This window comes from Pongo pygmaeus, chromosome 15, assembly GCF_028885625.2.
Source record: "Pongo pygmaeus isolate AG05252 chromosome 15, NHGRI_mPonPyg2-v2.0_pri, whole genome shotgun sequence".
Taxonomy (NCBI): Eukaryota; Metazoa; Chordata; class Mammalia; order Primates; family Hominidae; genus Pongo; species Pongo pygmaeus.
This window is the reverse complement of record NC_072388.2, coordinates 49,926,754-49,950,483: the sequence shown is the minus strand read 5'-3', so window position 1 is coordinate 49,950,483 and position 23,730 is coordinate 49,926,754. Positions and strand designations below refer to the sequence as shown.

The 23,730-nt window shown below is 37.8% G+C and overlaps 1 protein-coding gene and 1 non-coding gene across 2 annotated transcripts; both read right to left on the bottom strand.

The window, feature by feature from the left end:
* Nucleotides 1-7,293: 7,293 nt before the first annotated feature.
* On the bottom strand, nt 7,294-22,335 carry TMX1 (thioredoxin related transmembrane protein 1). Its single transcript, XM_054449115.2, has 8 exons — nt 21,975-22,335; nt 18,460-18,575; nt 17,077-17,122; nt 15,202-15,330; nt 13,055-13,100; nt 12,857-12,958; nt 12,661-12,733; nt 7,294-8,980 (listed from the first exon to the last, which is right to left on the bottom strand). The coding sequence occupies exons 1-8, from the start codon at nt 22,124-22,126 to the stop codon at nt 8,802-8,804; spliced, it is 843 nt and encodes a 280-aa protein (XP_054305090.1). The 5' UTR covers nt 22,127-22,335; the 3' UTR covers nt 7,294-8,801.
* LOC129013378 (small nucleolar RNA SNORA70) lies at nt 18,207-18,341 on the bottom strand. The gene has a single exon (XR_008493864.1). It is a non-coding gene; the product is annotated as a small nucleolar RNA SNORA70 (small nucleolar RNA).
* Nucleotides 22,336-23,730: the final 1,395 nt, after the last annotated feature.

Sequence of the window (23,730 nt, the reverse complement as noted above, 5' to 3'; positions counted from 1 at the left end):
GTTATAATACCACTAGGAAAATAGGCTTAAAATTAATGTCACACCCAAATGGGTAGAAGATACAAGCTGATTTCATTACCAGGCAAAATACTGATATTATCACCATTTGTAATTAATGAATCAAAATAAACAATTACTTTAAATGAGAGGGAGGGGAATGATGTCAGCAACAGGGCAGAATAGAAGGCTCCTGACTGTCCTTCATCCCACAGACACACTGAGTAAACACCTACACACGGATCAGCTCTCAAGAGAAAGCCAGAATCCAGATGAAAAACACCTACACACAGTATGACTGAGAAAATACCTACATCAAAACAGGTAGGAAAAGTGGAGATACACCAGCACACTAACCCTACCGTGAGCATGGCACCTTAAAAACAGAAAGGAAACTCCAACTCCTAGCTTCTTCCTGATGGGTGAGGGACTTACACCACATGTGCTCAACATTTACAGTCCCTGCCTTAAAGTCTGACACTTAAAATTACTTTGCTTGGGAAACAGGAGGGCATGGCATCGGATTTCCCTCAAGCACAAAAAACAAAGGGGGCTTTTGAACCAAACAAACACTCCCAGTTGCTGCAGTCCCCAGGATGAGCTCAGCTCCCAACTTGTTCCTGAAAGAGTTTGAACACACACTTTTCCAGCAGCTCCCTGAGTTTCTGGCTTCTAACAAACCTGTACCTGGTAACCTACATAGCAAAATAAAGAATAAACCTCACTTTGGGAGGCTGAGGCAGGAGGATGAAACCAGGAGTTCAAGACCAAACTGGGCGACATAGCAAGACGCTGTTTCTACCTAAAATTTTAAAATTAGCTGGGCGTGGTGGTGTGTGCCTGTAATCCTAGCTACTTGGGAGGCTGAGGCAGAAGGATCACTTGAGCCCAGGAGTTTGAGGCTGCAGTAAGTTATGAAGCTGCGACTGCATTAAAGCCTGGGTGACAGAGCAGGACCCTGTCTCTAAAAAAAAATATATATATATATATAATTTATATATATAAGGCTAGGTGTGGTGGTTCACACTTATAATCTCAGCACTTTGGGAGGCCAAGGCAGGATTGCTTGAGCCCAGGAGTTCAAGACCAGCCTAGGCAACATAGTTCAGACCTCATCTCTAAAAAAAAACCCCAAAAATTTAGCTGGGCATGGTGGCATGCACCTGTAGCCCCAGCTACTTGGGAGGCTGAGGTGGAGGATCACCTGAGCCCAAGGACGTTGAGGCTGAAGTGAACCATGATCATGCCACTATACTCCAGCCTGGGCAACAGTGAGGCCCTGTCTCAAAAAATATATAAATAAATAAATAAATAAATAAATCTCTTCAAGTCTAAACGGGAAGCATGGCACTCCCTATGTCACCTTCCTTAACTTGCTATAGCTCTCCAGGGAAAGAGGTTGGAGACCTCTGCCAGCAATAATGGGAGCGATAGCATCCCCTGCACCTTCTTGACCAGCTAGGGGTACCTCTCTATGTATAAAACGGAAAGCAGACACTCCCTGCCTTCCTCCCTGGCTTACTTCAGTGACAACTCCAGAAAAGTCTCCCCCTGCTAGGAGGTTGTGAAACTTCTGTTTGCTCTAACAGGAGAGTGAGCACTCCCAACATCATCTTCTCTGGCTTGTTCCAGCAACAGATCCAACCTGCAAACTCTGTGGAAAGTTTCCACATGCATCTAGCACCCCAACGTGTAAAGCCTTCACTCAAGCCTTTACTGGCACCTACATCACCTAGTTCTGGAAATTGACAGAGCTCTGTATTCCTGAGTCTTCTGGACCATAGAGAACAAATAGATGACTTTTAAACATGTACACGTTCAGCAGCTATCTCCCCAGGTTCAAAGCGCACAACCTGAACAAGACTTTAAGGATCTGCTTCTGACCTGTCCTTGATGTAAGACAGAAAGAGTCAGAGATAAACTCTGGCTCTCAGCTTCTCTGCAAGGAAAGAACTGAATCATATCTCACACTCCAACCTCTGCAGCTGCATTCCAAAGGACTGCCTTCTATCCTGCCTCTCACAAGGCAATAGTATGACTTGATGCTCTCTAACTTCTTGGGGCCCACTAAGAAAGAAGATTCTTTGGACAAGCACAAAGAGTTTAGAGGCACTTAGAATCTCTGGTGGGGCTGACTGAGGAAGAACATGTACATGAGGCCAGTCTACCAAGACTTGGAGGGGGATTCTTTTATCTAATGAGCAAAAACTAACACAAAAATCAAGGACAATGAAGAAAAAGGGAAATGTATTCCAAGTTAAAAAAAAAAAAAAAGATAAATCTCCAGAAGCCAACCCTAATGAAATGGAGATATGTCATTTGCCTGACAGAAAATTCAAAAGGACAGTCATGAAGATGCTCACCAAGGTAAGGAGAGCCATTCTTAAAAAGAGAAATTCAATAAGAAGATAGAAAATATTAACAAGTACCAAAGAGAAATCATCAAGCTGAAAAATACAATAACTAAACTAAAAAACTCATGAACAGAATGGTTCAACAACAGATTAGATCAAGCAGAAGGATTAGTAAATTTGAAGACAGGTCATTGGAAATCATTCAATCTGAAGAGACGAAAAAAAAAAGGATAAGAAAGAGTGAAGACAGCCTAAGGGACATACAGGACATCATCAAGCAGAATTTATGCATTATCAGTGTGCCAGGAAAAGAGAGAAAGGGACAAAACATTCAAACAAATAACGGCAGAAAATTTCCAAAGTCTGGAGAAGGAAATAGAAAGCCAGGTGCAGGAAGTTCAATGATGTAACAGGATGAATCCAGAGACCAACACCAAAACATATTATAATCAAACTGTTCAGAAGTTAAAGACAAAGAGAAGATATTGAAAGCTGCAAGGAAAAAGTGACTCGCTATATTCAAAGGGGCTGCCCCATAAGACTACCACTGGGTTTTTCAACAGAAACCCTGCCAACCAGAAGGAAATAGGATGACATATTTAAAAAGCTGAAAGGAAAAAACCTTACCAACCAAGATACTATCTATACCCAGCAATCCTGTCTTCCAAAAACTTTACCTGAAAAACAAAAGCTAATGATTTATCACCGCTAGACCTGCCTTACAAGAAATCCCAAAAGCACTCTTCAAAAAATACCGCTAAGTAGCAACATGAAAATATATCAAGATAGAAAACTCACCGGTAAAAGTATACAATCAAATTCAGAACACTCATACTCTGATGGTGGTATAAAAAACAATTACATATCTAGTACAAAGGCTAAAAGACAAAACTATTAAAAACAACTATAGCTAGAATAATTTGTTAAGGAACACAAACTATAAAATATACAAAACATGTCAACAAAAACACTAATACGAAGTAAAAGTGTAATTTGTGCAAGTGATCAAAATTAAGGTGTTAATCAGCTTAAAATAGCCCGTTATTAGTATAAGATGTTTTATGCAAGCCTTATGGTAACCACAAAGCAAAGATCCTTAGTAGATATACAAAAAATAAAAAGTAAACATTAAAGCATACCACTATAAAAAGTCAAGGAACCACAAAGGAAGACAGCAATAGAAGAAGAAAGGAACAACTGATCCACAATATTGACCAGAAAACAATTAACAAAATGACAATATTAAGTTCTTACCTATCAATAGTTACTTTAAATATAAATGGATTAAACACTCCAATCAAAAAGCAGAGCAGATGAATGGATTTAAAAAAAAAAAAAGAAAAAAAGACCCAACTACATACTGCCTAAAAGAGACTGACTTCACTTCTAAGGACATAAATAGACTGAAAGTGAAGGTATGAAAAAAGATATTCCATGAAAATGTAAAGCAAAAAGGCAAAACAGTATGGTAATGGCATAAAAACAGTCACATCAACCAATGGAATAGGATAGATAGCACAGAAATAAACGCAAGTATTTATAGTCAATTGATTTCCAAAGAGGATGCGAAGAACACACAATTGGAAAGAGTTTCTTCAACAAATGGTGTTTGGAATAAGTGCTTTTACCAACATGCAGAGGAATGAAATGGAGTTCTTATCTCACACCATAATCAACTCAAAATGGACGAAAGACTTAAACCTAAGACCTGTAACTATAAAGTTACTGGAAGCTCTGCAACATTCATCTGGGCATTGATTTTTTGAACAGAACTCCAGAAGCACAGGCAACAAAAGCAAAACCAGACAAACGGGGTTGCATCAAACTGAAAAGCTCCTGCACAGGAAAAGACATAATCCATATATTGGGAGAAAACATTTGCAAACTATGTAACGGATAAAGAGCCAATATCTAAAACATATAAGGAACTAAACTCTATTTATTTAAAAATAATTTCTTATTAATGTCTAATAATTTCTAATGATTTATTAATAAATCAATTCCATTTATTAAGAAAAATAACTTTTTTAAATGGGCAAAAGATAGATATTTCTCAAAACACACAAATAGCTAACAGATATAAGAAATGCTCAACATCTCTAATTATCAAGGAAACACATATTAAAACCCAATCAGAGATTACCTGTTAACAATGGTTATGATCAAAAAGACAAATAAGTATTAGTGAGAATTTTGAGAAAAGGGAACCCTTGTACACTCTTGGTAGGAATGTAAATTAGTACAGCCATTTTGGAAAATAGTATGAAGTTTCCTCAAAGAACTAAAAAAAACAGAATTACCCTGTATCCCGGCAATCCCAATTCTGGATATGTATCCAAGGAACTGAAATCAGATGTTGAAGAGATATTTGCACTCCCATGTTCATTTCAGCATTATTCACAGTAACCAAGATAGGGAAGTAACTTAAGTTTCTGTCAATGAATGAATGGGTAAAGAAAATGTAGTATACATGCTGGAATACTATACAGCCTTAAAAAAAAAGGAAGGAAATTCTGTCACTTGCAGTAACATAGACAGAATTGAAGGACATTATGCTAAGTGAAATAAGCCAGGAAGAGAAAGAAATACTGTATGATCTCACTTATATGTAGAACCTAAAAAAGTTAATCTCACAGAAACAATAGAAAGGTGGTTACAAGAGGCTGGGAAGTAAGGGAGGAATGGGGAAAGGGAAGATGTTGATCAAACAGTGCTGAGTTTCAGTTAGACCACAGGAATACATTTTAGTGATCTATTGCATGGCATGGTGACCACAGTTAATAATAATGTATATTTCAAAATAGCTAACTTAGATTTTTAACATTTTCTCCACAAAAAAAATGGTAAACTGGTGAAGTGATGGATATATTAGCTTGGTCAAATCTTTCTACATATACACAGATGAAAACATCAAATTGTATCCTATAAATATACCCAATTATTTCCTGTCAATTAAAAATAAATGAGAAAGGCCGGGCACAGTGCCTCACACCTGTAATCCCAGCACTTTAGGAGGCTGAGGCGGGCGGATCACGAGGTCAGGAGATCGAGACCATCCTGGCTAACACGGTGAAACCCCATCTCCAGTAAAAATACAAAAAATTAGCCAAGGACGGTGGTGGGCCCCTGCGCCTGTAGTCCCAGCTACTCGGGAGGCTGAGGCAGGAGAATGGTGTGAACTCAGGAGGCGGAGGTTGCAGTGAGCCGAGATCATGCCACTGCACTCCAGCCTGGGCAACAGAGCAAGACTCCATCTCAAAAATACAAATAAATAAATAAGAAAAAAGGGGATATGTTATACCGGTTCAAATATATAATCTGACCTTGCTACTTACATATTACCAAAATTCCAACTTAAATTGTTACTCTAGTTTTAATGGTTTCACAAATACAAAAGTTGCTAGATAAGCAGTATCAACATATCTAAATCTCCAATGATGTTCAATTAAAATTTTATTTATAGAATCATACAATCACTCAGTAAAACCACTCATTTAAAGTCCAACTGAAATAAATTCTTATTAATAAAATACCTATATTGAAAGTAATATATTGTAAGAACTCTACCTTAAATTGACCATGGGGATGAACTACAATGTCATAAAATATGAGCCAAAATGTTCACTCAATAATTTTAATTACATCACAATTAAGCCCAGAACTATGCCTTTTTTTGTGTAAGGCTGAATAAGGACAAAACTGATGAGAGAAAATTGCTTTCTAAAGCATCATTTACTGCAATAACTTACTTTATGCAATAATCAACATCACAAGACTGCAAATACTGAATAATTATAGTTATTTATGAATAGCATTTATTCACTCCTATATTCTGATAGGAGTGAAATTTTAAGACCAAAATAATAGCTGGGCATGGTGGCACATGCCTGTAATCCCAGCTACTTGGGAGGCTAAGGCAGAAGAATTGCTTGAACCCAGGAGGCGGAGGTTGCAGTGAGCCAAGATCGTGCCATTGCACTCCAGCCTGGGCAACAAGAGTGAAACTCTGTCTCAAAAAAAAAAAAAAGACCAAAATAAGAGATTGCTGAATTTCATGTACCCATACTGAGAAAACAAAAACAAAAACAAACAAAAATTAAGATTTGGAAAAAGAATTAGATTCAAATTTTACCTATTTGTACCACACCTCTGGGCTGACTCACCTGAAAGATGTGCAATGCTTACCTGTCTTGCAGTCGTCATTAGGACTAAATTAATAAATGCAAGAAAACAACAAAGCTCCAGTAGGTACTTGGTAAATGGCAGCTATTAGATGTAGCCAGAATTCTTCATTAAAACTTTTTTCAGTCTTTCTGATAATCATTAAGTATTTACACAACGTAAGGTAGAATACTGTATTTTCCTCTAGAGATCAGATTTTACAATACTTCAGTAGTGCAGCTGAATTGATAATGGTGGGTAGATGGCCCAGAATTCTCCAGGATATTACTTTTACTATACCTTATTCTTTCCTGAACCATTTATAAATAATCCCAAAGAGTTTCTATAAGCCTGTTACCAACTGAAAATTAATTACTCAGATGTCTACAGTGACAATCTTTAAGAACTGTGAGATTATACGTTTCCTGAAATTTCAAGACCCTATCTGTTCAGCCAACTTTACATTTTCTGTAGTACAGGGGTCTTTTTGTGGTTTTTGTTTTGCTTTGATTTTTTACTCTATAGAATCTTTCTGGTCACATATTTTCTAATAAAAAAATTGGCAATTTCACATATACTAGAACACTAAAAAAAAAAATGCTTGATTAATGAGCATTACTGTCCTTAAACATCTCAATAGAAAAAGAAGGCAGTCTTTTGATCACACATATCAAGTACATACATAGGAACACACAACTACTCATCTGAACATCGTTAAATACAAAGTAATAAAGCATACCTTCAAAAAGCAACTAGAAATCATACTGGTCTTCAGCTTTAATGAAGTGGTTAGAAAAGTTTATTTTGTGCTTAGATATTTTTCTAAGGCATCACAAGTTACACATCCAAACTCTTCAATGGTACAATATTTTAAATTTTAAAGGAGAGGGCTTTAAAGAAAACTTGTATATTATGATACTGTAAATCTAATGGATTCACATAGCAACAGAGCCTAGAAAGAAGGGGACATTACAGAAATTGTCTACTACATAATGGTCAGTTGATTCATTGTATTTATGGTTTTCCCCCTTCTCTTAAGGTGAAAACTATGTATTCTAGCTCTTTAAGGAGTAAAAATACACTAAAATGTTCCATCCTACTGACTTTTACCTGTGAAATCCCACACAATATTACCAGTCAGGAAGAACACAGGATAATATGAAGTTTGTCTTTTAAAAAATATAAAAATGTTATTATTTTAAAACATCAAGCATTACAGACTGTAAAATCAATTAAGAACTTTCTGTATATGAGGACAAAAATACATTTAAGACATATACAAGAAGATACTTTTTCCTGAGTAGAATGCAAACTTTTATATTAAGCTTCTGTGAATTTTCAAAATGTAAAATACCAAGGCTTTTTCACATCAGACAAAAATCAGGAATGTTCACCTTCACATCCAAAAAGAAAAAAAAATTTCAAGTTGAAGTTCAGCAAGAATGATGTAAAATCTGAAAAGAGTGGCCGAAATTTTAAATTACAACAGATTGTTCAATTTGATGGATCTCTCAGTAAACTTCAATTTGAAACAACAAAAAAATACTGTTTACTAAAACATAAAAAATGTTTCCAGGAAATTATCATCCAATTTGAAAAATAAAAAATGTAACCCATAGTAAGTAAGAAAAATACAAGAGAAAATCAAACTTTGTTGGAATCAAGAGAATACCATGAACTTAAAAACTTCCTAATCAGTAGCATATCCTGTATTACCATGTGTAGAAAACTGTAATTAATTAATGTAAGGTGGTTTTTATTAGTTGCATAACCTAAAAATACAAGGAAATTTTGGAATATACCTCTAAAAAGACCACAAAATTATCACTGCAATACACATTTCTTGAGACAATGGGCAAAGTTCCCATTTATGGGAAATACCTTCTTTTTTTCACACAGTGAAACCGAGAAAAATTATATCAAATGAGAAATATTTTTCTCTAAAATAATCTTCTTAAATACCTCAATAATGCAATACTTGGGAAACGTAAATTTTCAAAACTCAGACTTGAAACAGGTTATTATTAAACAAATATACATAAATCTTATTGCTTGGCACGATTTTTCAAAAATTAGAGAACTATTTAAACCATCATACTGTGCTTAAATCGTATTTCAAACTTGTATACCTAGTGCTTTTATGTTCTGAATGTAGACTCTTCAATTTAATGACAATCTAGACTGAACCCTGCAATCTACAAAAAAGTCACAGTTCACTTCAAACCAAACAAAATCATCAATCTTCTGTTTTTATCAAAATCATAATATTAAGATAACTATAAAATTTAACTAGGATTTATCTGCGGCCAATGATGGACCCAGAGAGCGTTGTCTTATGGCATTCTGTGGAAAGTCTTTGTTTGTTCCTTCTTTACTTTCAGCTTCTTCTTCTGAAACATCTTCTTCATCTGCCTCTTGTTCCTCCTCCACTTTTTTCAAAGGTTGTGCAGATTCTGATAATAATTTTTCTTAAAGACAAAGACCAAAAATGTATTTTTGTTGATGTATACGATTTGCTTTAGAGTAAAATCAAGATACAATGTCTCATATGCCCAAAAACTGCTTTGGCATAAATTTATCATGTTTGGATTTCCAAAAGGAAAAAGTTATTCAAGATAAGATAAAAAAAACCATGAATATTATAAAAATAAAAATTGTTTGAGCCATTTTAGTTATCAAAGTCATTCTAATTACCCACCTATTTATAAACTGAACTGAAATTAATGAATCAGCATTAATGTTATGAATATGGAAGCTGTAAGAAAATATACAGCATTAAAAAGAACTGGTTGGTCCAATGGTAGTAGGTTATCAGAACTTACTAAAATTACTGTCACTAATGGTGATACACAACCCCCACTGCTAAATTTGAATGGCTTTTTAAAAAAAACTATCTCATATTAATTTGCTATTAAACTTCTGGTCAACAAGTATACTAAAACTTAAACAGTATCCTTGTTTCAGTTCCCAGGGGAACAGAAATCACACATTTACAGTTGAAGGTTGTATTTCTGTCCATATCTTCTGGTCTTATAAATGTGCTTCCCCTTACTCATCCCCCATATATATGATTTTATTACAATATAGTTACAAGAATAAAATGTACAAATCTTAAGTGTACATCTCAATGAATAAATACACACCCTTTCGATGTTTTATATGGCCAGCTGCTAGTTAACTTAAGCTTAGAGCACACCATGGTGAGATACAGGAGACAGAATTGGGTCAAAGAGCTTTACTCTGTTCAATGATCTCAGACTGCCCCCAGTCCTAGGCAATTGAGAATGGTGGGGCCAGGGAGGGGGGACCCACAAGGAAGGATTGGGTTAATAAGGCAGAACAAACCATGGGGAAAAATTACCAGTAATGAACAATCTGTTGTTTAGTCTGCCTGGCATCCATCTTTATTTTGGGGTAACAGCCCCTTCCCTATGCCACACCCCAGGCGGTCCTGGTGAATACTAGTTTACAGCAGTGGTTCTCTACCAAGGGCGAGTTTTCCCTCTCCTCAAGAACACTTAACAATGTCTAGAGATATTTTTTTTTCACACCTGAAAAGGGCAGTGCTATTGGCAAGTAGAATGCTATTAAATATTCAACAGTGTATAAAAGGCAGTCCATCACAACTAAGAATCATCTGGCCAAAAACGTCAATAGCGTCAAGGTTGAGAAACCCTGGTTTCCAAAAAGTGAGACCTTTACACAAGCGGAGTGCACCAAAATTTCTCCAAAAAATAGGTGGGTGTAGAAAAAAAATGAATTTCCTTCTTATTCTTAGATTGTGACTATGGTTTTCTCTAACCACCTTATGATAGTGACTAGAAAGGGCCAAACTGATCCAGATGTCCTTGTGAGCAGAAAAAAACTAGAAAAATAAAAAAAAAAAAATTCTAAAAAGCACTCAACTGAGAATTGAACAAGTCAAAGCGTGGAGAACTGAGTAACTCAGAAACAGCATCTTAACAACATCATTTGAGCCTTAAGGATCCAGTCAACCCTGACCTCAGACTTCACTGCTACATAAATCAATAAATTCCAATTTTGCTTAATAGTAGATTGAGTTGGGTTTCCTTAGCAACCCTAGCAACTCAAAATCAAGACAAGCACACATATTGGAAAACAACTCAAATCATGTGTTCCATTACGGAAGGGGCATGGCAATATCACTTTAAAGTCTGGATTAATACCAGTTGTATTACTAAAGAAAAACGAATTACACAATCATATGCACAGTGATTACTTACTGAATGCTTATTATATGTTACTAGGATAATGTGAGCATTACATACCTATCTCCTAAGTGTCATAATGATCCAAAGGGGCAAATATAATTACTTTCATTTCACAAAAGAGGTTACATGCTCAGAGGGTAAAAAATGTCTGTCATACTGCTTTGCTATTAAGTAGTAGAGATGGGATGCCCAATCAGATCTCTCTGGCTCAGAGACCATGCTTGCCTTCTTTTTGAATGATTTGGAAAGGCATTCAGAAAACCCTTTACTTTATACCTTTCAATCCCTCCAAATTAACAGATATTTAAAGGTAAAGATTTCTTTAGTGACTTTTACTGTGGATCATAATAGAGGACAGAAAAACTTAAGTAGCTTGACATTAATTAGCCAAGTCATTTTAAAAATTTCATTTCCAAGAAATGAATTCCCTTGTAACTTCCTAAAAGAGGTAGAGTATTATCTCTGTCATTTCCTTAGGTTCAACTCTTTTAAAGTTTCTAAAATTGTGCCTATTCACTGACTTACCCTTCTTGTTTGAGAACACTTACCTCTTTGTGTACACCAGTTACGTATTCCACAATACTGCACAGAAAGGATTCTATCAGAGTCAGTATTCTTTTAATAAGTTTGTATGGTCAACACCAAAAGATGAGTTATTTCAGGCCCCGGGGCCTATAGATTTTCCTATTGGTAACCACTTTCTCTAAGATAGGGGTTCTCAAATAGTGGTTTGATTCCATCCCCTATGCATGTCCTTTTTAGTATCAATGCAACTATCTAAGAAATGAAAAGATGACCTACCAGTATGAAAGGACAAGGTACACTATAAATGCCATCTCCATAGACTTCATTTCAGAAATTTTGATCTCAATAAGCCCTAAGTTAAGAAAGACATCATGGCCGGGCGCAGTGGCTCACGCCTGTAATCCCAGCACTTTGGGAGGCCAAGGCGGACAGATCACGAGGTCAGGAGATGGAGACCATCCTGGCTAACACAGTGAAACCCCGTCTCTACTAAAAATACAAAAAATTAGCCGGGCGTGGTGGTGGGCACCTGCAGTCCCAGCTACTTGGGAGGGTGAGGCAGGAGAATAGCTTGAACCTGGAAGGCAGAGGTTGCAGTGAGCCGAGATTGCACCACTGCACTCCAGCCTGGGCAACAGAGCGAGACTCCGTCTCAAAAACAAACAAACAAACAAACAAAAGACATCATAAATGAAGGAATATCAGGCCACAAGTCTGATTTAGTTAAAATCAGCTTTGTCACTTCTGTGTGACTGTGAACCTTAGTCTCCTCAAGTACAAAATGGGAGCAGTAACACCTATGCACTCTACTACAGAGTTGCTGAAGAGCAAACGAGGTAACAGATAAGTAAAAGTTCTTTAAGAACTGCAAATATAAATGCTTCCATTAACAGTACAATTACAAGATTGGTAAATGCTTGTAATTATTTAAATTGTTCTGTAGTACAGTTCAGTGTCAGTGACATCCTAAATCAACTATAGATTGCTTTTCCCAATATCCTACCAGAAAAAACTTACAATTGGCTGGCATTCAAAGAATAATCTTCAAATGTGGCGGCCGGTATACTAATGAAAGACTTCAAGAGTAGAATATATTCCACTTATAAATTGACACCAAATAAATATTATTAAATAGCTACATGCTATATGCAATGTTAAAATTCCCCATAATATAAGAGTCAAGAAAATAACAATGTTCCAAAATCCACTGGGCTACATTCTTATATGAAATATACATCTCCTCTACCTTCCCTTATGCCATAGCTGATAAAGACCAACAATCCACAGTTAGAATTCTAAGCTGGAAGAGCAACCTGTGAAATGTGTGATTGTGATTACAGAAATGAATAGGACCATAGTGAATAAAAAATAACATTTTAAAATATACTTACTTGAAGGGTGTGGGTATGGCTGTGGTCTGCGCCTTTTTGAAGGACAAAGGCAATCTGCCACAAATATCATACACTGTAAAAATAAACATTGTAAGAAATCTGAATGTAGAATATATGCCACAGCTAATGTAACTATTTTAAATAATCACATTTTTAAATATCTTTCTTCCTAGCACTCCAAAAATGAAATACTTACGAGTCCTAATAACAGTCCGGAAAATAGAGTTGCTAAAGCAAAAACAGTATATGATCCCCACACTGGCAATCCAAGGTCTTCAATAAAGTAGTTATGGCAAGTCTAAAATCAAAAGAAAAAAAAAAACTAAAAACCTGTTAATTTTTGTTAAAGTGATAGTGGTAAAAATGTTTAAGATAAAAATATTTTAGTCCATACCCTGATCCACATAGACAGCTGAAAGAGTGCTGACATACTACTCATCCTAAAAATAAAAGAGATGATTAAAAAACTGAGTAACATACACAGCTTTGTCTATACATACTATTTTCCACTCTATAATTTCCCCAGTATGACAGATTTTATTGCTGTTAATCAAGACTAGTGATACATCACTGATTTCATGCCTGTAATAAGCCTTGTTCATGAAAACTGCTTCTAAATTGACAATACCATGTGACAGCCTCATAAATAAAAATATTTGACAGTATTTTTTTCCTTTTCTCCCACTGTTTTGATGTTAATATTTTGTCTTTCATCTGATGATTTCTCCAATACACTGAGTAAAGGGTTACAAGTTCCATGAAACCAGTTGGAAAAGGAAACTCTTATTCACCCTTAAAAGCCTTTAAAGCATGACCAAAGGGAGGCTAAAGGAAGGACTGGAAACAATTGTCAAGCCAATTCTTTCCACTTAAGAACTATCCCTCTTTTTTATTGAAATTAATTAAAATTTACAAGAGCATTAGTTTGACATCTTTTAATGATATACAAAATTATTACATAGGAAATAAATGCTAAGTCATCATATAAGCAAAAATTAGTATTTTACATAATTAAATGGCCAGTTTTAAAAAGGCATGCTTCAGAAATAAGAAAGGTCTGTGAGTTCCCAATTGTAGCTGCTTGAAAATAGACTTACAAGCAACTACTTTCTTCTACTGGAGAAGGACAAGATTCATTTATGAGATGAGATTTCAGAGAACAAAAATCAGTTATACTTTTAGTTCGACATAGAAAGGTATTTTAATCATGTTGCTTCTGTTGTTTAAAAGCCAAGTGAGAAGAGAAACAAGGAACTGAAACATAAAGCACCGTATAGCCTCACTGTAGTCTGCAGTAATTTATTTCAGGAACAGTAGGATCCAAAATTGAGTTGCGCATGGTAGTTCAATGGGTGAGTGTTAACAGGGCTGATCTTTCTCCCATCCCCAGAATCTAGAGCATTTTTCTCTTATGTGATTACTGTCCCAACTCCCTATCCTCCAAAGGTAAGTGTGGTGAGAGTATAGGAAGAGACAGATGGCCACACAGGATCAGTCCATGGTGACCTCAGCAAAACTCACTATTCCCAGAGGTCTCTCACATGACCAGTGAGGCCTTGTATTCCAACAGCAAAGCAGAAAGCATGCTTGCTACTTCCAATCCTTATCACTCCATTGCCAGTTGCTACGAGGAAATTCATCTACCCTCTAGATATTTATAAAGCTCAGTGCTTAGGCACACTATTATGGTCACCATTTATACACACTATTCGTGTAAGAAGTTATCAGACACGTGGAATAACCAACCAAACATAATTCAATCGCTTGACATTAAGAATTGAAGTTTATGTAATTTAGTTGGTATCGGCAATTTTTGACGGTCTCTATGGAAACAGAACATTAAAAAACAAATTGAAGTCTGGAGGTAGCATGAGTACAAGTTTGAGCCTACTCATTCAAATTATTACACTCGAGTGACAGCTTTACCCGTTACACTGTGAAGACTCTTAGGGGCATTTAGTTTTTGATGATACATATGACCAAATCTAGCAAGCTAAAATATTCCTGAAAAGGTGTACAACTTACTTCTATAAAATGCCTTCTCTAACTCAAGAAGCATGAAAATATGCTTGACTTAGAAGGTCAAACTAAAAAGATCAAACATGTAGGCCATGCACAGTGGCTCATGCCTGTAATCCCAGCACTCTGGGAGGCCAAGGCGGGCAGATCATGAGGTCAGGAGATCAAGACCATCCTGGCTAACACAGTGAAACCCCATCTCTACTAAAAATACAAAAAAATTAGCGAGGTGTGGCGGTGGGCACCTGTGGTCCCAGCTACTTGGGAGGCTGAGACAGGAGAATGGCGTGAACCCGGGAGGCAGAGCTTGCAGTGAGCCGAGATCGCACCACTGCACTCCAGCCTGGGCAACAGAGCGAGACTCCGTCTCAAAAAAAAAAAAAAAAAAAATCAAACATGTAATAAACGTGGATATACCTTAACAGCTCAAGAAACAAACTGAGTAAGAATGCTTTACATAAAATATAATTATCTGTTCCAATTAATTATGAAATGGGTAAGAGAAAAAGCCCTCATACTTACAGAACAGAACCTGGACCAAACCATGATGAAACGGGCTCAATACTCTTCCACTCTTTATCACTTATAAAGTTTATGAAGTCCTTCTTAGTCCTTGGACCCTGATAGCGCCTAAATTCACCATCTTTACAACTAAAGAGAATCAGAATTAAATATTATCCAGGACTGAGAAATAATTTAATATTTATTTTGCTATTTTTTCACCTCACTTTACAGTCAATTCTAACATTCAAAAGCATTAGCAATGTACAAGTATTAATAGCAAATTATACTATTTACCTACTCATGACATTTTAACCCCCAATTTAACAATGAGGTTACATTTTTTTTAAATCATAAGCCTTAAAATGTAATTACTGTTATTCTTCCAAGTAATGAAATTATGAAATATAGTAAGTAGATAAATCTCAGAAAAGTACTTTTAAGCCTTATGTGTAATACACATATTAAAAGAATTATATAAAAATTATTAGAATAGTGCTTGGCACATAGTAATTATTAGCTGTTAAGCTATAACTTAAAATTTTAAGGCATTTTTCTAGTACTTTTGGCTATAATAGCATCACCTCAGCCACCCTGCTTTAAATCACTGGAGGCATCTGGTACAGTGCTTCCCTTCCTCTCATTTCAGTGACTATTTAGTCAGCTTTGCAGCCTTCCTTAGATCCACCTCCTCCTTCCCATTCCCAATGTAGAAAGTTCTGTCAGAGTCCATAAACGTTCACTTGGCTCCAACATCTTTAAGTGCAAAAACTCATCAGCTCCCTACTAGGGACCTGTTAAGTAGGGTTAAGGGACCCTTTATTCACCCAGAGGTAAAGACCACAAGGAAGCCCCCCACCCCAAAACACAAAGTTTTTGTGAAGTGTCATTTGAGCTATTCTTTGAAGCATAGGTAAGATTTCAACAGGTAGGAAATAGGAGAAAGGACATGGTAAACAATTTTGACTAAAAGAAAAAGAGCAGGAAATTCCAAATAAGGTCACAGGGCACTAAGAAGTGAAAAGCAAAGGGAGAGACTGAAGGGGCATGTGGGGAAAAGGACTGAATGAAAAGAGCAGGACAGAAGCACTTAATGGAGACAGCGAATAGAAATTTACATAGATGTAAAGGGAGTAGGGGTGAATTTTAAAAACATGAAAAAAAGAAAAAAGGGCAAAGAAAAGCACGCTATAAACACAAGAATTGTCAACTTATTTTCAGTACCTCCTGGTATTTAACCTACCAGCTACATAATGTTAGGGTACACAGCAGGTACACAGACTTGAGATTTGATACCCTCAATTTAGAAGATAAAGCCGAACTAACAGACCTGACACTGAAGACTACATAATCTTGCTCATTCTGATTTATCACCGAACTGGCACCTACTACTCTACCCAAGGCTGTACAACAGCACTTTCTTAGCTACTTTTTGGACATAACATGGTCTTGTTAATGACTGTTTATGAGATTGTCCTCGGAATAAAATGCTTACGCTCCACTCTTAAAATTCTACTTCCAAGGTTTCATTTAAACCCCATATTCTCTGGGAACCAACCCAGGTAACTGTGATTTCTCCTTTATCCAATTTCCTACAGGACTCATCACTACTTTGGACTCATAATGACTTAACACGCTGAACAGGATCACACCATTTCACAAGAACATCACTTTCCAAAACAACTGTAAATCTTTGAGAACAGAGACTGTTTCACACATCACGCAACTACCTAAAGGCACCTAAGATATTACTAAGCAAAACAAGCCCTCTAAAATACCTGCTGAATATAATGAGATTATCTCAGCTCTTCCAACATGATCCAAGCCAGAGGCCTACTACTTCTGATTACACTATAATGCATCCTTCTCCATAATTTAGAATCTTCAAATACTTACTGATAAATAGTAGGAAGAGCAGTTATGATAAACCGTCCACTCAGTCCTACAAATAAAGAACACACAGCAGGTTTTACATAGGCCAATCCCTGACTACTTAAAAGGTGACTTTGAATTATTTAAATACATACTAATAGGAAAGAATATGAAATTATACCTAATAGTATAATTGAGCTTTGTAATACATAATTTAAAAATGAATTATGTACTTAAAGCAACTTTAAAAAACACAATACTGCACATTATCTCAGTTAAAAAGTATGTAGAACTAGAGTACTGAATACATTTTTCAATAAATAAAAACACTTCTTCATTTATATCACTGTCAAAATTAAGACTACTAGTAATAAGTCATGGGAGAGTACAAGGTAATAGGATCTTAGATCTAAAATCCAATGGAATTGCACTTGACATTCAACAAACAAAGGCAGTTTATGGTGCTGCTAAAAATGGAAAATACTATGAATCTTTCATAAGACAGGCAAAAATAACAGCAGCTAACATTTATTGTTAGCCATGTGTCAAGCACTGATATTACAGAGAACTGACCTGTGCCTCAGTTTTCTTATCTGTGAAATGGGGACATTACATATTTCACGGGGATGTATAAGGATTAAATAATAAACACAAGATATTTGGAAGAGTGCTATAATAGGCAAGCACTCGATAAATATTACTTATTATTACCATTAGGGATGGGGCAGCCAAGAACCCAAGGGTAGTGTGACTACCAACAACGGTAAGATGAGGTTGGTCTGTGGAAGGAACCTCCTTAAGGGCAGGACCTGCCACTGTCCAGGGACCAAGTCAGGAGTGCACTTGACCTCACAACCACGAGGGCTTTATATTTAGGAGCCCACATCCTCAAATCATAGGTACTAAATTTAAAACTCAATTTCAGAGATTCAGATCTTCTTTTGTCAGGGAACGTGACCTTGACTCTAGAAAAAAACTCAACCACATGCTCCTTATTCTGAAGCCTGGTATGGATGCAAATGTGGCTTGGCCAATGTTCACCTGAACCACAGTGTTCTAGGACTTCTCAAAGGCATCTTACATACTAGTCTGGGGCCTGGGATGCAAAGAACAACAAATCAGAGGCAGTTATGTGGGCAAGAATAAAAAGAGGGTAATGTCTTCAAGAACCCTTAAAGCAACACATTCAAGGAATGAGGTGTATACACAACCAGGGAATCTCCATTTTGCAACCATTGCACACTAAGCCCCCAGCAGGGAGGTGGACAAGTCAGGTTAACTAGCTGCAGACTGTTAGGTTTTCAAAACCTAAAGAAAGGTAGAATTAAGACTATGTAATGTAGAAAACAGGATAAATATATCAACCCAAACAGCAAAGAAACAAAACTAACCAAAGACTTACAGTACCTGGCTGCTCTGTGACATCTACTTTCGCAACATTAACCTCAAGATCTTCTCCCCATTCAGCAAAACTTTCCCATTCCGGTTGAAGATTTTGACAAGCAGGGCACCACGGGGCATAACTAAGAAATACAGATTTTTTAAAAAAAAAAGTTAAGCACTTTAGTATGACCATTTATCTTGGGATAAAAAATTTAAATGTATAACTTATGAAGAATATTTCATATGAAAACACTGAAGATGACAAGGTGGTTAATTTTATGCAGATGAAAAACTTTTAAGGGCAGATCTAACAATCCGGAAATCAAGAATGATGAACTGAAGATGCTAATCAAATAAAATTCTGAGAACAAGACACAGGATTTTTTCACATGCAAAACAGCTCTTTAAAAAACCTTTGCATTTCCCTATTAACGTGTGGCCACCAGAAAGCTCAAGACCAAAGTTAGAGCTCACCAATTTTAATAATTTACAATGCAGAGTCACAAATGCAAGGTGTTGGAAAAATAGAAGTGTCCTGGGCTGTGGTGAATAAGAAAGCACATATTCCATCTTAAGGTGGCAACCATTATTAAGTAGGATTGCCACAAAGGATGCTGGCACACTAAGGCTGGCTATTCATATTTAAAAGAAGATGGAGAGCTGCATTTTTATATGAGAATGTTACCTCAAAAAATAACCCACATACAAATACTAAGCAGGCCAAACAAAACTCTTGGCCAGTTAGGTCATCCTGTTTCCAAGACCTTGGATTTACAAATGCAAGCATATTAGCATTTAAATTACTCCTCTGGTATTATCTCCCGAGGATCTTATTTTTCCACTTTATTGTATTTTATCTTATAATACACCACAGGGTTGTTCTTTTTTTTTTTTTTTTAACAGAACCAAGAAGAATAAAGCCTAAAGCAGTTAAACGCAAAACTATAGTTTCTGTACTTCACATTTTCTTAACTTGTTTTATGAAAACCAAACTCCTAAAATAGACATTGTAGAACGAGACAAACTAGTAGTATAAAAGCCAAGCTCCTAACAATAAATCGTATTACAATGAAAATATCTCCATGACAAAACTTCTGAGCAGAAATGGATTTACTGTAGATAATTCACTTGTAATTAGGAGCAGACTATTATTAAAACTACTAGAGTCCTTCTTTTTCAGGTTCGTTTTGTTGCTCAGTTGTTTTTTTATTTTTTGAAACAGGGTCTTGCTTTGTTACTCAGGCTGGAGGGCAGTGGCGTGATCTGGGCTCACTGCAGCTTCAACCTCCCGGGCTCAAGACATCCTCCCACTTCAGCCCAAGTAGCTGGGACTACAGATGCCTGCTCACACGCCCAGTTAATTTTTCGTATTTTTTTGTAGAGACTGGTTTTTGCCATGTTGCCCAGGCTGTAAGTTTCTTTCTAAAAACTTACTTTAGAATCTCTACTTAAGGAAAAAGAAAAACTACTCTATAGCATAATTTCAGATAGATGCTCCAATGTGGATTTACCTCATACTCAATGTTTTGTTAGTCTTGTTCTCCTTAATACTACTTCTGATTGCTGTATTTATATAGTTGGACCATAACGAGTTAAAAAATATCCTTGAGTAATACTTGACTGTATTTTGCATACACACACACGATCACTATTGCTTAATACATTGCTTATAACACTATTTTACAGGCACGATCTAAAACAAGTTACTCATGATGATGACTGAAAAACAAAGTGTCATAGTTCCTCTCCCCTGAAGCTTTCAATGGTGCCTGAATGAAAATTCATTTCAGAATTGCAGATTATATGCATACTATGAATATTTCCCTTTATCTTACCCTCCATATAAATGTTCTACTTTTTTTTTTGAGATGGAGTCTCACTCTGTCGCCCAGGCTGGAGTGCAGTGGTGCGACCTCGGCTCACTGCAACCTCTGCTTCCCAGATTCAAGCCATTCTTCTGCCTCAGCCTCCCGAGTAGCTGGGACTACAGGCGCGTGCCACCACGCCCAGGTAATTTTTTGTATTTTTAGTACAAACGGCGTTTCACCGTGTTAGCCAGGATGGTCTCGATCTCCTCACCTCGCGATCCACCCGCCTCGGCCTCCCAAAGTGCTGGGATTACAGGCGTAAGCCACCGTGCCGGCCAGTTTTGTTGTTTTTAAAAATAACACAGGACTTATTGATTTAGCCTTCTGGGTTCTCCCTTGGGGATGTCACTTTCACTGGCCTCCTTGACAACCCCTGTTGTATTCGTGACACAAGAAGACACTCACCTGAACCCTCTTGTCTTTTCATTTATTTACTTATTTATTTTGCTACGTTGCCCAGGATCTCTTGAACTCCTGGGCTCAAGCCATCCTCATACCTCAATCTCCTGAGTAGCGTACGCCACTTCCAGCTGAACCTTTTTAAAGAAGAATGTGTTATAACAACAATTACTGTATGCCTACTCTGAAGACCCAAAGAAAGCCAGCACAGCAATATCTGCATAGGTTAACTAAAGTATTTAAGTATCTTGTTACTCATTTGTAAAACGTGAAAAACATCTGTCATAGAGAATTTGTAGGGAATTAAATATGGTATGTGTGTAAAGGTGCTTAGTGGTATCCAGTACACAGTTAATACTCAGTAATCATGCTTTTACTATTATCAGTAATACTGCTTATATATATAATACCACCATCAACAACTTAGCATCTAAAGCAAAGGCAGATACTTTATTTCCCATCGCTGCAGAACAGATATTATTAAATTGAAATCACCACACAAGATACATGATTTCGTTCGAGCAATAAATGATGACCCGGCGCTCTTGAGAGTGTATACATTAATACATTATCTTTTAATGTATACCATTTACAAAGACCTAGGAGTCACAACCCAAGGTATTCTCTACACTACAAAGACACCCAAAGGAAAAATGAGATGAGGAGTGAAAAAAAGAGAAAGCAAAAGAGGAGGCAAAAAGAGAAAACGAAAACTTAAAAATAACCCAACTTGAATTGACTCAGTATTTACAATAAAAAAGAAACGTACCTAATCCATTAAAAAAAGCTTAAAAGCCCCAAATGCCAACACCATAAAGAGACTATCTTTTAAGGACAGACAAAAGGAGAGGAGAGATTTTGCTCAATATTCTCTTCTGTAAAATGTGGTGAAAATAAGTGTAGAAGTCTGTGAAGAATCACTCTAACTACTTAGACACTAGTCAGACACCTCCCTCCCTGCGCCCCAATCGCATCCTCAAAGTCAGGAAAAATGTCAGAATTCGCACTGGCGCTAACACTTTGGGCGCACCACAGCCCGAGAAACGAAACGAGGGTGCACCCCAGAAGAAACAACATTCACGGGTAAGAGACGAGGGGGTGGGACCAAGCTGGCAGCAGATCCCAGGAGTTTGGGGAGCTGCAGAAGTCGGGGACGCTCGCTCCGCAACTCGGAGGCGCAGTCCTGGGGAGCCTGCGACCTGCATGAGGAACGTGCGGGGTGAAGTCGTGTGTCCAGGCACGGACGTAGGACCCCGGCCGCCCCGCACTCACAATTCTATCATCCAGTCTCCTTCCAGCAGTTCTCTCCAGTTCTCGTCCGTGATGACGCGAACGTTGCTCCGCCGCCCGTGCGTCCAGGGAGCACCCCAAAGCAACAACACCAGGACTGCCAGGGGAACTGCAAGACTCCCGGAGGGCGCCATTTCCGCCGCTTGCCCACCTCACAGCGAGCGCGGCGCCCCCTCCTCCCGGTCGCAGCTCCCACTTCCGCCCTCGCGGGCTGCTCAGCGCAAGCGCACGACGGTGCTGCGAGGAGCGCCTGTCTCGAGGACTCTCAATGCGCATGACAGGGGTCTGATCCCAGTGAGTGGTGAAGTCGGGAAAGAGGGAAGAACGCCTCTCCGCAATGCGCATGACAGAAAAGCGGCTTCTTCTACCGCCTAGGGTGTCCCAATATTGTGGGGGAAGGAACAGAGCAAAAGGAGGCGTGGTGTAAAAAGTGGGGCGGTGCTTTGAGAAAGAACGGCTTAAAAGACGCTCACAGGATTTTGGCGCCAAATGGTTAGCGTTTACAAGCAAATTGGTAAGTTTATAATGTGCTAAAGCAGTTTTCCAATTAAATGTCCTTCAGAGTTCTCATTTGTTTTCTTTGAAACATGTAGTAAAGCTAAAGGATTTTATAGGAGTCGGAATATTGGTTTACTTCTGAGAGATTATAGACGGGGAAGGTGCAGAGGAACATTATGGTTATGTTGGATGTTTTGGATGTGTTCAACATCTAGATATGAACAGTAGTTACATGGGCGTACGTGTATGTTTTTTTTAAAAAAGGATCAAGCTGTACATTTTAAGACTGCACTTTATGCACTTTCAGGTGTGTGTTATCACTCAAAAAAAATTCAGTAGGTACAGAGATCCTAGGTCAGTACTTCAAAATGGAACCAGACACATAGGCTTGTAACATATTTGAGTTTTTTCTCTCAAACATTCGTAAATACAAATGCAAACCAAAATGTGCACTGCCCCATCAGTCAAATGAAAATAGTTGCAGGAGCGGTGGCTCACGCCTGTAATCCTAGCAAAACAGGGAGGCCAAGGCAGGCGGATCACTTGAGGTCAGGAGTTTGTGACCAGCCTGACCAACATAGTGAAACCCCGTCTCTACTAAAAATACAAAAATTAGCCAGGCGTGGTGGCAGGCGCCTGTAGTCCCAGCTACTCAGGAGGCTGAGGCAGGAGAATCGCTTGAACCCGGGAGGCGGAGGTTGCAGTGAACCGAGATCATTCCACTGCACTCCAGCCTGGGCTATAGAGAGAGACTAAGTCTCAAGGAAATAGTTGCCACTATCTTACCTCACCTTTTCAACTTAACTAACCCCAATTAGTCCCCTTCCCCACCCCTCCACTGAATAGCCCTCTCAAGGACACCAGCGACCAGCAAGATAAATCCCAATTGTTTCTTCTCAATGCATCTAGCATGACTCCTAGCCCCCTTCTACCACACCCTTGAAACACTTTACTATCTTGCTGTCTGGACAGCTCGCTTTTTTTTCTGTCCTACACTAGCTGATTCTTCTCAAACTTCTTGGCTGGTCCTCCTTTACTTAACCTCCGGACATTGGCATCCCCAGGATGCTTTACTGTCCCCCCGCCCCCCGTCTCCCGCCACCTTTCTCTTCATACCATCAGGCTCTGATCTTTCTGGGAACTACAGGCATATGTATTCAACTCTATATCATTCAGGCTCTGATCCTTCTGGGAACTACAGGCATATGTATTCAACTCCTTGCTAAACATCTCTTGGGTA

What these genes read in the sequence shown, in the direction of transcription:
- TMX1 (XM_054449115.2), bottom strand. Translation starts at nt 22,126, where the DNA reads ATGGCGCCCTCCGGGAGTCTTGCAGTTCCCCTGGCAGTCCTGGTGTTG. An exon ending in AGATGTCACAGAGCAGCCAG is followed by an intron (nt 17,123 to 18,459) that starts GTACTGTAAGTC and finishes CTTTATTTGTAG; the next exon opens with GACTGAGTGGACGGTTTATC. An exon ending in TTTGGTCCAGGTTCTGTTCT is followed by an intron (nt 13,101 to 15,201) that starts GTAAGTATGAGG and finishes TTTTATTTTTAG; the next exon opens with GATGAGTAGTATGTCAGCAC.